At 36.0% G+C, this 14,108-nt stretch overlaps 1 protein-coding gene across 5 annotated transcripts in view; it reads left to right on the top strand.

Annotated features, from left to right (window-relative positions):
• Positions 1 to 11,120, top strand: part of PDE1A (phosphodiesterase 1A) — a 395,418-nt gene extending 384,298 nt beyond the window's left edge. For 3 of the 5 annotated variants that reach the window (XM_086361397.1, XM_086361376.1, XM_086361405.1), the window contains 2 exons: positions 6,469 to 6,582; positions 8,694 to 11,120. In XM_086361397.1, the coding sequence (XP_086217523.1) occupies positions 6,469 to 6,539 (71 nt within the window). In that variant the 3' untranslated portion in view covers positions 6,540 to 6,582; positions 8,694 to 11,120. Of the gene's footprint in view, positions 1 to 6,468; positions 6,583 to 7,319 lie in introns of all 5 variants that reach the window. The other 2 variants (XM_086361386.1, XM_086361414.1) reach the window with 1 other exon arrangement.
• The last annotated feature ends 2,988 nt before the right edge of the window (positions 11,121 to 14,108 follow it).

Raw genomic sequence — 14,108 nt, 5'->3', positions numbered from 1 at the left:
GTTTTATAGTTTCTGGTCTTACATTTAGATCTTTAATCCATTTTGAGTTTATTTTTGTGTATGGTGTTATAAAGTGGTCTAGTTTCATTCTTTTACAAGTGGTTGACCAGTTTTCCCAGCACAACTTGTTAAAGAGATTGTCTTTAATCCATTGTATATTCTTGCCTCCTTTGTCAAAGATAAGGTGTCCATATGTGCATGGATTTATCTCTGGGCTTTCTATTTTATTCCATTGATCTATATTTCTGTCTTTGTGCCAGTACCATACTGTCTTGATAACTGTGGCTTTGTAGTAGAGCCTGAAGTCAGGTAGGTTGATTCCTCCAGTTCCATTCTTCTTTCTCAAGATCGCTTTGGCTATTCGAGGTTTTTTGTATTTCCATACAAATTGTGAAATTATTTGTTCTAGCTCTGTGAAGAATACTGTTGGTAGCTTGATAGGGATTGCATTGAATCTATAAATTGCTTTGGGTAGTATACTCATTTTCACTATATTGATTCTTCCAATCCATGAACATGGTATATTTCTCCATCTATTAGTGTCCTCTGTGATTTCTTTCACCAGTGGTTTATAGTTTTATATATATAGGTCTTTAGTTTCTTTAGGTAGATATATTCCTAAGTATTTTATTCTTTCCGTTGCAATGGTGAATGGAATTGTTTCCTTAATTTCTCTTTCTGTTTTCTCATTATTAGTGTATAGGAATGCAAGGGATTTATGTGTGTTGATTTTATATCCTGCAACTTTACTATAGTCATTGATTATTTCTAGTAATTTTCTGGTGGAATCTTTAGGGTTTTCTATGTAGAGGATCATGTCATCTGCAAATAGCGAGAGTTTTACTTCTTCTTTTCCAATTTGGATTCCTTTTATTTCTTTTTCTGCTCTGATTGCTGTGGCCAAAACTTCCAAAACTATGTTGAATAGTAATGGTGAAAGTGGGCACCCTTGTCTTGTTCCTGACTTTAGAGGAAATGCTTTCAATTTTTCACCATTGAGGATAATGTTTGCTGTGGGTTTGTCATATATAGCTTTTATTATGTTGAGGTATGCTCCTTCTATTCCTGCTTTCTGGAGAGTTTTTATCATAAATGGATGTTGAATTTTGTCAAAGGCTTTCTCTGCATCTATTGAGATAATCATATGGTTTTTATTTTTCAATTTGTTAATGTGGTGTATTACATTGATTGATTTGCGGATATTGAAGAATCCTTGCATCCCTGGGATAAAGCCCACTTGGTCATGGTGTATGATCTTTTTAATGTGTTGTTGGATTCTGATTGCTAGAATTTTGTTAAGGATTTTTGCATCTATGTTCATCAATGATATTGGCCTGTAGTTTTCTTTTTTTGTGGGATCTTTGTCAGGTTTTGGTATTAGGGTGATGGTGGCCTCATAGAATGAGTTTGGAAGTTTACCTTCCTCTGCAATTTTTTGGAAGAGTTTGAGCAGGATAGGTGTTAGCTCTTCTCTAAATTTTTGGTAGAATTCAGCTGTGAAGCCGTCTGGACCGGGGCTTTTGTTTGCTGGAAGATTTTTGATTACAGTTTCAATTTCTGTGCTTGTGATGGGTCTGTTAAGATTTTCTATTTCTTCCTGGTCGAGTTTTGGAAAGTTGTACTTTTCTAAGAATTTGTCCATTTCTTCCACGTTGTCCATTTTATTGGCATATAATTGTTGATAGTAGTCTCTTATGATCCTTTGTATTTCTGTGTTGTCTGTTGTGATCTCTCCATTTTCGTTTCTAATTTTGTTGATTTGATTTTTCTCCCTTTGTTTCTTGATGAGTCTGGCTAATGGTTTGTCAATTTTATTTATCCTTTCAAAGAACCAGCTTTTGGTTTTGTTGATTTTTGCTATGGTCTCTTTTGTTTCTTTTGCATTTATTTCTGCTCTAATTTTTAAGATTTCTTTCCTTCTACTAACCCTGGGGTTCTTCATTTCTTCCTTTTCTAGTTGCTTTAGGTGTAGAGTTAGGTTATTTATTTGACTTTTTTCTTGTTTCTTGAGGTGTGCCTGTATTGCTATGAACTTTCCCCTTAGGACTGCTTTTACCGTGTCCCACAGGTTTTGGGTTGTTGTGTTTTCATTTTCATTCGTTTCTATGCAAATTTTGATTTCTTTTTTGATTTCTTCTGTGATTTGTTGGTTATTCAGCAGCGTGTTGTTCAGCCTCCATATGTTGGAATTTTTAATAGTTTTTCTCCTGTAATTGAGATCTAATCTTACTGCATTGTGGTCAGAAAAAATGCTTGGAATGATTTCTATTTTTTTGAATTTACCAAGGCTAGCTTTATGGCCCAGGATGTGATCTATCCTGGAGAAGGTTCCATGTGCTCTTGAGAAAAAGGTGAAATTCATTGTTTTGGGATGCAGATTGTTTTTTAAATAAGAGTTCAACAAGACCATAACTGGACAGCTAGAGTCTCTCAGACCCAGCTGATCATGTGCCTTGCCTTATTCCTTGCAAGTATTGTTTTTATTATCTATGAGGCTAATGTATTATATTAGAGTTACTAATATAATAGTGAGCTCAGATTGCAGGCTGAGTTTAGATTAGCTAAATTTAGAGGATTTCTGTTTATTTGGGTAGGTCTGTCCCTCCTATGAGCACTATCCTCTCCCTACACCCCATCGATTTTAGACTGTTTATAAAGCAAAAACCGTATTTCCATCCTTTTACAAATTACTTTCTTCAAATTTCAACATTTAGATGACACCTAAAAGCTCTCTGAGATGAACAGAATTATGTTTCCTTACTTGCGCTACCTTTTTCCTGGCTATCAAAAGAGCTTCTATGCACTTGTTTTGAGCAAACCCATTGCATTCACTCCTAAGGTGTAGCTTTCTATGTATGTTAACTTGCAAATCTCTTTACTAAAATGAAGTTCCAAGATCATTTTATGGGTTTTGTTGAAATAATAGTAACTTGAAAGTAAATAATTTTGACTTCAGTTTATCTATTAATATTTGTGGTCTGCACTGAAGGAAATCACTTGATTTCTGGGACTGATTCTTACCCATGAAATGAAGTTAGACTAGGTCAAAGATTTTAACCCAGGTGATATAGATGGAGTCTATACATTTGGAGAGTGATTTTTTTTACTAACCTGTAACTAAAATTTAGGATTTTCTTCATTTGTAAGCAACAACACACAGAGTAACATTTGTGATATTTGTGTTTGTCACCAATGTACTTAGTCACTTAGTCATATCCGATTCTTTTCAATCCCATGGACTGTCCCAGGCTCCTCTGTCCTTGGGATTTTTCATGCAAGTAAACTGGAGTAGGTTAACAGTTCCTTCTCCAGGGGATCTTCCTGACCCAGGGATCAAACCCAGGTCTCCTGTATTGCAGGAAGATTCTTTACCTTCTGAGCCACTGGTGAAGCCCGTCACCAAGAGAATCATCAATATTTTCATAACATTTAAATTCATGAAGAACCTTATATATCCTTTGATCTTATTATTTCGGAATTATATAGATGATAGACCTGCAGCAAGACCTTGTTATTTAATGAATTAATGAAGAAACACATTACTGTATCATATCTTAAGGATTACTTGAAGATGTTGATAATTATATTTAATATAAATGAAATTCTTTGTATTTCATTTATTTATGAATTTTATTTTAAGGAAATAATAGGTTTCACCAAACTAAAAGAGGGGACGATTCAAACTGTGTGGGACCTTGCATTACAAGGATGTTTCTTAGAAGGTCTTTTATACAGACCACTCTTTGGTCATGAAGATGATCTAAAATGTGATGGATTTATCTAAAATCGATGAATGCGATGAATTGAAAAATGCAAATAATTTCTTCTTTTCTGACAGAATGCTATCTCATATCTCAGAATGATATGGCTTTCTCTTTTTATGAAAGCCTAAGAGTCACTTTCAAGGAGTATTATCCAAGTTAGTTGTAAAGCCTTCTATAACTAAAGATTTATTAACTAAAAGTAATATGATTTGAATATGCTGAAGACCTGAATTCAGTATTTTCCTAAGCATTCTGGCTGACATTCAATTGACTGGTAATGTTATGTATGTGCCCCTGGAAACATCTGGAATTTTACAGTTTAAAGGAACACATTTTTCCCCCCCAGGGCTACAAAAGTCTTGTCTTGGGTTGGTCACAGTTTTAAATTGCTACTTTCCTAATTGTGTGTATGGAATTACTCTTGGGTGTAGTCTATGTAACATTTTTGTAATGCTGTGTTTTTAACCATTTGTTATTTTACTCCTCTTCCATTCCCCCCCCCCCCCCCCCACTGGTGAGCTCTTTATCCACTAGAAATAAGAGCATTTGATTATTGGTAAATCTCAGTGTCTTTTGTCCACTGTAAAAGGTTCTCAAAAATTTTGAGAGGATTACTTAATTACTTATATTTCTTTCTTTTAATTCAATCCATTTTTTCCACTCGGTTCTATTCTATTTTTTATGTTCTATTCTATTTTGTTCTGTTCTAATCTAGTCATAAGTAGCAAGATTTAAATCAATAGTTTAAGACAAGACTAGATGATAAATGTCAGAAACACATTAACTTGGGAAGCAGAAATTTCAAAGAAGATCCAAAAGTCAATTATAAGGTACCTATAACCATCACCCAATTCAAATAATTGAAAAGGTCAGGTTGTTGATGGTTAGAATAGGATTTGTGAGGAAGCGTTCTTTAATGCATTCTCGGCTATTGGGAAAGGTATAGAAATTCTTCCCTCTTCACCTCAAATCAAAGGAAGATAGTTTCAACCTTGGAGAGCTAGAAGTAAAGGGGATATTGGGAATGGAATCTGTATCTTATGTGAGAGATATAAAAGGTTTGAAGGTGACAGATAAGCTGAAGGAGAGGAAGCTATGTAGATTTCAGCCTTTCCTGAACTAATTAATAGGAATAAAGGCCTAAGGAATGTTTAATGTGAACTGAATGTAGCATATCTGTATTTGGAAGCATGATAGGGCCTCAGGAGACAGAATCTGGAGGTGTACTAACACATTTCAAGGGGCTGTGGACATTGTAAAGGAACATGTGTCCATGCCAAGGTTGTGAGAAGTCTCCAGCCATGGTCCTTGGCAAGAGGTCCCTGGAGAGCCCATGAATGTGCTCACAAAGTAGTCAGCTCTATACACCGGCCAGGTCTAGTGAATCCAAAGCCATCCTACAATGGTAGTCTTAGTCTTCCCTCTCTTGCTCCAGCTCAGGGTTCCAAGGTAGTCAGTTGACAGAGGACAAACAACACTGCTTGTTGCTTGCTTAATAAATCCTGCCTGCTTGAGCTTAAAAGAAGAAAGAAAGATAGAAACATCAATCAAGCTCTCCTCCCCCACCCCCCATCACCACAATTTCTAGGCTCTGCAACAAATCCAAGGTTGGGAAGAAGTTTTATCTGTTTTAAGGTTGATGTATATTGTGTGTGACTAGACCTAAGACACTGGCAATTTAATGTGATCACACGATGTTTTTATTATCTAAGAATGATTGGAAAAGTCCTGATACTACCTAAAAGATTGAACCTGGGACAGAAAATAAGTTTCCCCTGCTAAGTATATTTTAAAGAGAGTAAAGGACAAAATACTTTTGCTTTGTGATAATACTCCATAAGTTCTGTATGTTCACTAATTTTATGAACTCAGTAAAAATCTATTGCAGTTGAGACAATGCAGTCTTACAATATATCTTGGAAAAACAATCTCAAAATTAGTTGGTGCAAAGTTTGTCAACATATTTTCAAATTTTAGATGGAAAGAACATTCTGTTATATGTGACTATTACTATTTTCTGAAATATCAAAGTATTTTGAATAATTGACTCAAAAACTAACTTCTGCTAATTTTTAACTTTCTCACATAATAATTCTCTTTTATCTGTACATTTTGCTCTATGTTTCTATTTTTTTTATAGATTCTCTGCAGCCTCTCTAGAAATGTTGGAACATTTTCCATGCTACTTTTTTTTCAAAGTTTATATAGAAGCTGAGTGATCCTAAGATTATAAATTCCATTAGTTTGTTTTGGCAGATGATGTATCTTAAACATTACATTCTCTTATACTCATTTTTTTAAAATTCATAGCCACTAAGCAATGTGTGATATAAGACAATGAACATTAGAGGGTTTGTTTGAAAGAATATATTTCAATTTAAAATATTTGGGAAAAACATGCATAATTTTTATGTTTGATTTAATAGATGCTTGAACGTGTCTCATCTGTTTCATTTCTGTATCCCCAGATTAAATTTCAACTTCATAAACTTGTATAACCACCAGAAGATGACTTGTATACTCTATCAATCCACAGGCTGAAAAGAAAGTATTTGGTATTTTTGAAGAAATGTGCCACAGATCCACTATAAAATCTAGTCTTCAGAGTTTTACTGATTGCTTCAGTTTCCTGACCTAATTAGGTTTTCTCCCCTCAGGTCTATTTTGCTTTTGTTTATTTGCTGTTTGCGTGCTTATTTTTCAGGTGAACCTGATCCCCATAAGAACTCAGATCTAGTAAATGCTGAAGAAAAACATGCTGAAACACATTCATAGGTCTGAAACACCTTAAAGACGTCTTTCATTCTAAGGATGGGAGGTAATTTTATTTTTTAGATGAAAATTTTATTTCTGAATTGGGATGGTTTGGAGAGTATCATTAGAAACAAAGTTATCTTATTTAAATGTCTTTTGGATTCTTTTCTTTTAATTCTCTGTTTTCTGAGGCAAACCCTTAACAGGTAAGCTTTAAATATTTATGTCTAAGTTTACCTTTTCAAAGGATTCTTGACTTACTCAGCAATAAAAATTATATTTACTGAGACCTTTTAGTCCTTTAAAAATAATAAGCTATAGCCTATGAGGAGGTTTAATTCTGTTTTCTTCTACTACTTCATACAAGAAATATGAATGTTTTATACCAGTTTCCTTTTCTACTTCATGTAGGAAATATGAGTGCTTACATTGGGTGATAATAACAAAGCAAGTACATATTATAAAACAACATCAGTATTTGCTAAAATCCATGGACATTGCATCAATGATTATCTTTTTAAAAATTCGGCTTCTAGGGCTCACCTTTGATCTACCAGATTACCAGCTCTGGGAATGATGCTAATGTCTGTTTAAAAAGTGTAAAAATGAGTCTTGCTATTGGCTTGATGGTAGAGGCAAGAAAAAATGCTGCAGGTACCATATCAAGTCTTTGAGATGTTATTAGTAGCACCTCAAATGTTGCTTTAAATCGATGAAGTTAAAATGTGATTAGCCATAACTGTTTTGTGTATGCTGCATTTAGACTAACTTATGGCAAAGAAGGCATTTTTTTTTTTTAAGGAAACAAATTCACAAGAAATCATGAAGACATATAAAAGCTACATATGCATAAAAAACTCTGAATTCAGGTCCCCATGGCTGTCACAAATGAATGAACAGAACTCCCAACCCCGCCTTTTTTTAATATAATGAAAGTGCCTTAGCATGGTTGCAGCTGTCACCACTACAGTGTTTTACAGACGGTTTCTACTGAGCATCACAATAAAGAGAATCTTGCATTACAAAAAAAAGAAAAAAATGTGGCTCGCTTTTAAGATGAAGCATTTCCCAGTATTCTTGAGTCAGTTGTAAGATTCTTTAATCGATACTAATAGTTTCACTAATAGCCACTGTCAGTGTCAGGCACTGTGATGAAATCTTATGCTTAGTCCTTCAACAGTTCCAGAGTTGTGACTGTGCTTAATAGTTTGCATATGAAATCTGGATAGAAATCAAATCACAAACTGCATAGAAATTTTAAAAACCAGCTCCATATTAAATTTTTTTAAGATATTGTCTTGTATTGAAACTCCAATACTTTGGCCACCTGATGCAAAGAGCTGACTCATTTGAAAAGACCTTGATGCTGGGAAAGATTGAGGGCAGGAGGAGAAGGGGATGACAGAGGATGAGATGGTTGGATGGCATCACCGACTCAATGGACATGAATTTGGGTAGGCTCCGGGAGTTGGTGATGGACAGGGAGGCCTGGCATACTGCAGTTCATGGGGTCGCAAAGAGTCGGACATGACTGAGTGACTGAACTGAGCTGAACTGAACTTGTATTAGTTAACGACAATTTCTCTCCATAACCTCCATCCAAACTTTAGACACACACACACACATACACACAAAAGAGATAGGAAGAGAAATTCCAACTGATATAAAAAGAATATCTATCATTTTCTGATAAATCTCTTATTTTTGTGAGGTCAATAAAGTCCAACATGAAATTGCCACACAATAATTGATGCCTATATATGACTAAAACATGATCTTCCTTTTCATTTGGATTTTATTGCAGGATAATGAAAACAGCACTAAAATATTCTAAACCCTCAATTTTTCACAAATCTTTTTCTCCTCTTTCAACACACACTCAGAACAGGCCATTTTATGAACTCATATAAGAGACAAACATAAATTTTGAGCTAGTAATTCTAGCCACATAAATACACTCAAAGTTGCTATCACAGATTTTGGCTAGTGCTTCTGTCATTGCTCTTTCTCCACAATTTGGCCTTCTTCAATCAAACCAGAGAAATTTTAAGGCAAAAGGTGGACATTTTCAAATTTTTATCACTTTGAACCCAGTTATTACATAGGTGACTATGCAATATATGTACAGAACATGAGGCACTTTAAAATTTTACTTTCTCGCTTTCTTTTACACAGAGTGCTGTAACTACAAAACTTTCAAGCTTCTAAGTAAAAGGAAAGCAAAAACAAAATTACAGAAAAATATTTTTGCAGCTCTGAGGCTATTTAGATTGTCCTTGTTGTTTTTAATACATGGGAACCAAGTGAGAAGAGGGGCTGCTCAGAAGTTGTAGTCGAAGTCCTAAGACAACAATGAAGCATCAGAGCCCTGACTCTGTGACTTGATGAACTCTTCGTTGTAACTCTCAAGCTGGGAAACCACAGCGAATCCTGTTCCCGAAAGCAGTGAACCAGCCTGCATCCACCACTGTTATTGCAAAGCACGAAAGCGTCACCCACGTCGGGGTCATCACAATGCAAGTCACGCAAGACCTATAACCAAGATGACAAGAACCTCCAGCCCTTGTTGGAGACAGACACTAGAACTGAGAGTGGGATTTGCCTTCTGGGGTGTTAATCCCATCAGGATGTAACAAAATATATTACAGGTCAAGGGATAAGGGACAGGAAGTGTGTGTCTGTGTGTGTGTGTGTGCGCGCGCGCTCAAAAATGTCTGTGAAAATGGAAGCCCACACTCTTCTGCACAGAGAGCATTATTTGATGTGATTTATAATTTTACTACAAACAAACGAACTGCAGCCATTGGAGACTGCTTCCTTGTCATGTTTTGCCTGAGCATGTGCAGAGCCTTGCCTTTGTTCCAAATTGAAGAACTACCTTTATTTGTTATTAGCTGCCAAGAAAGGTCAAGCCCAAGTAGGTGTTGTCATTTTCACCGTACAAACTCTTCAATGATTGTGAGACTAAAGGAATTTGTTTTTGTGAAAGGTAGAAATTAGATGGAAAAGATCAAGAGTAGTCATCAATTAAAGAAGAAAGTGAAGGTGGATATGTCCATCCTAATGAGTTTTCTGTTGCACCTGCTTCTTCCCTGGGTTCCACAATGCTAAGCAATATTTTAGAAATGGATGCAATCAGAAGCTTTTAAGTCTAAGTAGTGGGATTTTATAACTCACAACTTAGATATCTTTTCATGTGTAAGCCATATTCTATATGCATATTAGGTATGCATTATTCTAATTTAAGATATATTTGTGCATAGACTGTGTATAAGATGCTTTTAAATGTTCTGTGAATAAGGTCCTTAGCTTTTGTTTCACCTGAAGCATATGTAGAACACAGATAAATAATTGAATTGTATCGTAGATATTATAATGCAATTGATATTTTAAATGCAAGCAGTAAAGATTGATCTATAATGATGTGTTGCAGGGAAAATTTATAGATATGTACAACATGGTGACTTTTTGTCCTTTAACAATGGATTTCTTATTTCTATTTATGGAGAAACTGCAGTTACTGCTTTTAATGTCTTTTTTAAGGTAGCTATTTACAAACTAGAAAATATTCTGCATTTAAAATAGAACCTGACTGTCTGGGAAGTCTAATTACTATTGTTCCTATTTGAGCCAGTTGTCTTTCATTAAAGGTATAGAATCTCTCAACAGAGAAATAAATTGAAACACTGCTTCTGAGCTGTCATAGGAAACATGTCCGCTTTGTTCCTATTAATGCTTTAAGATATGTAGACTTTGTAACTAAAACAATAGAAGAGTATAATGAAGTCATTATTTTCTGTATATGGGTTTTAACCTAATTTTCCAGGTTATGTAACTTGTAAAGCACTGTGACAGAACTTCCAGGGATCCGAGAAAACGTGCTCCATCCCTTCAGAAGAGTTGTCACACTGTTGATGCACTTATTCCTTTTAAACTAATATCCCTGTCTCATTTCCTCTTTCCCTCCTTCCATTTCGTGTCTTTACTTCTCTCTTCTGTATCTTCCTTATTCCCTCTTCTCTGGTAGAGGGAGGATCGGAGAAGGCAATGGCACCCCACTCCAGTACTCTTGCCTGGAAAATCTCCTGGATGGAGGAGCCTGGTAGGCTGTAGTCCATGGGGTCGCTAAGAGTCAGACACGACTGAGCAACTTCACTTTCACTTTTCACTTTCACCCATTGGAGCAGGAAACGGCAACCCACTCCAGTGTTCTTGCCTGGAGAATCCCAGGGACAGGGGAGCCTGGTGGGCTGCTGTCTATGGGGTCGCACAGAGTTGGACACGACTGAAGCGACTTAGCAGCAGCAGCAGCAGCAGAGGGAGGGTAGTGGTGCCCATCCCTTCTTGCCAACATAGTGCTGAATCCATCCTGAAGAGAAGGATGGATAAATTTGACTCCTGAGCCTTAAATGTTTTGCTTAGCATTGTACCTTCAGCTACCCAACATATATCTAACAATTTCATAGGCCTTTTTATTTAAGCAGTATCTCTTTTATTTAATTTTTAACATGACAAGCTACAATTCTTGTGTTTTTATTCTGCTGTAATTTTCCATATTTCCTATTATATATGATTGTTAAATAAATCTTACTGGAGGGAAAATATTGTGAACCATTTGGTGCCTGATGTAATTCGATTTGGTAGGGCATTATAAAGTTGATGAAATCAGGGAAAACCAGAAGTACATCATCCTAAAAATTGATATGAGTTCTATCAGAAAGTGATTTTTACTCTATGAAAGAAATGTTCATTGAACATGGATTATTGCACCTATTATTTGCATGCTCCTGGCTAGATGCATGTGCATATAGGATTCTGGAAAGCTGAATCATTACTCTAGAAATTTCCTATTTTATAGAGGAGCAAATCTATACATATAAATAACTAAAATGCCATATATAAAGTAATCAGGTACAAATAAAATGCCCCCTCTGGATATTAAAGGAAGTAAACACTGCCCTTATTTTTAGGGCTTCCAAAAATGGATGGCACATGAGTTGACATTTCAATAACAAATAATAAACAAAAGCTCATATTCACAGCCTATTTTCTATATACAAGCTCCAGGTAAGCACTTAACAAATGTTATCTCTAATCCTCAGTCATCCGGTAAAGTGGGTATAAATATGAGTAAGGAAATAATGTCTCAGAGAAAGAGCCTTGTCTAAGGCCATGTGGGTCTCCAGACTGGAATTTGTTGTAGAGCTCTCTGGCACCAGAGACCTCTTTTTCTTTCCACTGCATCTGTATAGGATGTGGCAGAAGCACAGAGGGAAAGACAGTTCTGTGAAGAAGAAGAATGTGAATAAGGTAACACTAGAGAAAAAAAAAAAAAAGAAGAAGTAAAGAGTGTCAAGGTGAAGACCTGGAGAGTTTTAATTAACTCAGTGAAAAGGAACTGGCTCAGTATGTGTCACTTCTTAGGCTGTGTCTTCATGATGCTAAAGCATTCTCTATGAAAAAATGTAAAAATTCATCTAATCATCAGATACATGAGGCTTAACTTTCTACTTTAAATATGATTCCATGATAAATTTCCACCTAATATCAAAAAGTTTTTGAAGGTCACATTTTAATTTTGAAAATAATTTAATTTTGTTTAATGTGAATATAAAACACATCTTTCCTTTGGAAGATAGATTAAGACTTGCATCCTCTGTTTAATTGCTTTCCTTAAATATCACAAAATGTATCCTGCATTTAGCACAAGCTTTAAACAGTAATGAAAATATATACTTCAGAGTAAAAAAACAAACACCTAATGATACCCCACATTACATCCCTGTCCTTTCTTCAGAGGTAATTCCAAATATTTAAGACACAAATTCTATGTATGGACCAACATGCATATTTAAAGCTCTTTGGGGAACTATTTGTCCTTTAGTAGCATTAATAAATTTTCTAGATTATTTCCTTACTAATTGTGATGGTTGGAGAACTTCCTTTGCCTCTCAGGCTGATAGGTTTTTTCTCTCTAATAATTAAAGAGTTAATTATTTAGTTCTTGTTACAGTCTTACTGCTGCATTATATTATCTCTTACATTATCTCTTTTATCCCCTATAACTGCTCTTTGAGGATGTGTTATCCCCATCTTTGGATGAGGAACCACAACAGAAGAAGGTAAATCATTTGTGTAAGCTCACACAGCTATTAAGTTGAGGACCCTGGATTTGAAGTCTGAGTGTGACTTCCTAAACCAGTAGGCACACTGTCTGTGGCCACTGTGAGAGGATCAGTCCTATCTTTTCCACCCACATTATCCATTACCTTCCTTTTCTAACCTTTACTCCATCCTACTCTTTATTCTCTCCAGGTATTTGTCCCTAAAAGCTACCACTCTGAGAGGGCAGAATTTCTGCTGACCAACAGCAGGGGCAAGGATGGTTGGGTGACCAATGAAATCATGTATAACAGCAGAAGAGGTGCCTTTGATTTCTCTGGATGGAGGAATTATTTCCCATGCTTAATATGTGACCTTAAATTTTTCCTTTTCAGATAACCGGTGGTATTCCGTCCAGACCTTTGCTACTGAAAGTGTGGTCCCTACTTGGGAACGTCTTAGAGACGAAGGATCTCAGGGCCCATCCAAAACTTTTAAACTCTAATTGGCCTTTTAAGAAGATACCTGGTTGATTTCTATACATATCATTGTTCTATATGTTAATCAAATATTATGGAGATAATTCTAAATACCTACCAAGCATTTAGACGTGCAGTTTTTCCACCACACTAGACAAGAGCTCCAGAGTTCACACTTTCAACACTGTTCTCCCTCAAAACTAAAGCAAACCAAACCCCTGCAAACTCCTAAACTGGACACAGTTACGATTTCTTCAGTTGTTGAGAAGCTTGCTATGACATAGCACTTGGGTTGATTGAAAGTTAAGTTATATTGTTTCTATAAGCATTAATGAAAGGACTGATGATAAAGCTGAAACTCCAGTACTCTGGCCACCTCATGCGAAGAGTTGACTCATTGGGAAAGACTCTGATGCTGGGAGGGATTGGGAGCAGGAGGAGAAGGGGATGACAGAGGAGGAGATGGCTGGATGGCATCACCGACTCAATGGACATGAGTTTGGGTGAACTCTGGGAGTTGGTGATGGACAGGGAGGCCTGGTGTGCTGCGATTCATGGGGTCACAAAGAGCTGGACATGACTGAGCAACTGAACTGAACTGAACTGAAGCATTAATGACCCATTTCCTTTTTTCTATCAAGAGAGCATTGCAGAGTTTAGATTTTTACCTTCTCACATGTGTTCCACATTTGGCTTCTCTACTTCCAGCTCTTTTCACTTTTTCTTTTCTGCACACTGTTATTTTATTTTTTATTTTTTTTTAGTTGTAGCATGTGGGATTTTTTTTTCTCCTGTATTTTATTTATCATTTTTTTTTTTTTTACTTTACAATATTGTATTGGTTTTGCCATACATCAACATGAATCCACCATGGGTGTACACGTGCTCCCCATCCTGAACCCCCTTCCCACCTCCCTCCCCATAATTACTCAGCCATTAAAAAGAATACATTTGCATCAGTTCTAATGAAGTGGATGAAACTGGAGCCTATTATACAGAGTGAAGTAAG

The sequence above is a fragment of the Bos grunniens genome, chromosome 2 (assembly GCF_055505025.1).
Source record: "Bos grunniens cultivar Pamir isolate PY7600 chromosome 2, Bosgru_T2T1.0, whole genome shotgun sequence".
Lineage (NCBI taxonomy): Eukaryota > Metazoa > Chordata > Mammalia > Artiodactyla > Bovidae > Bos > Bos grunniens.
This window is presented reverse-complemented; position numbering and strand designations above follow the sequence as displayed.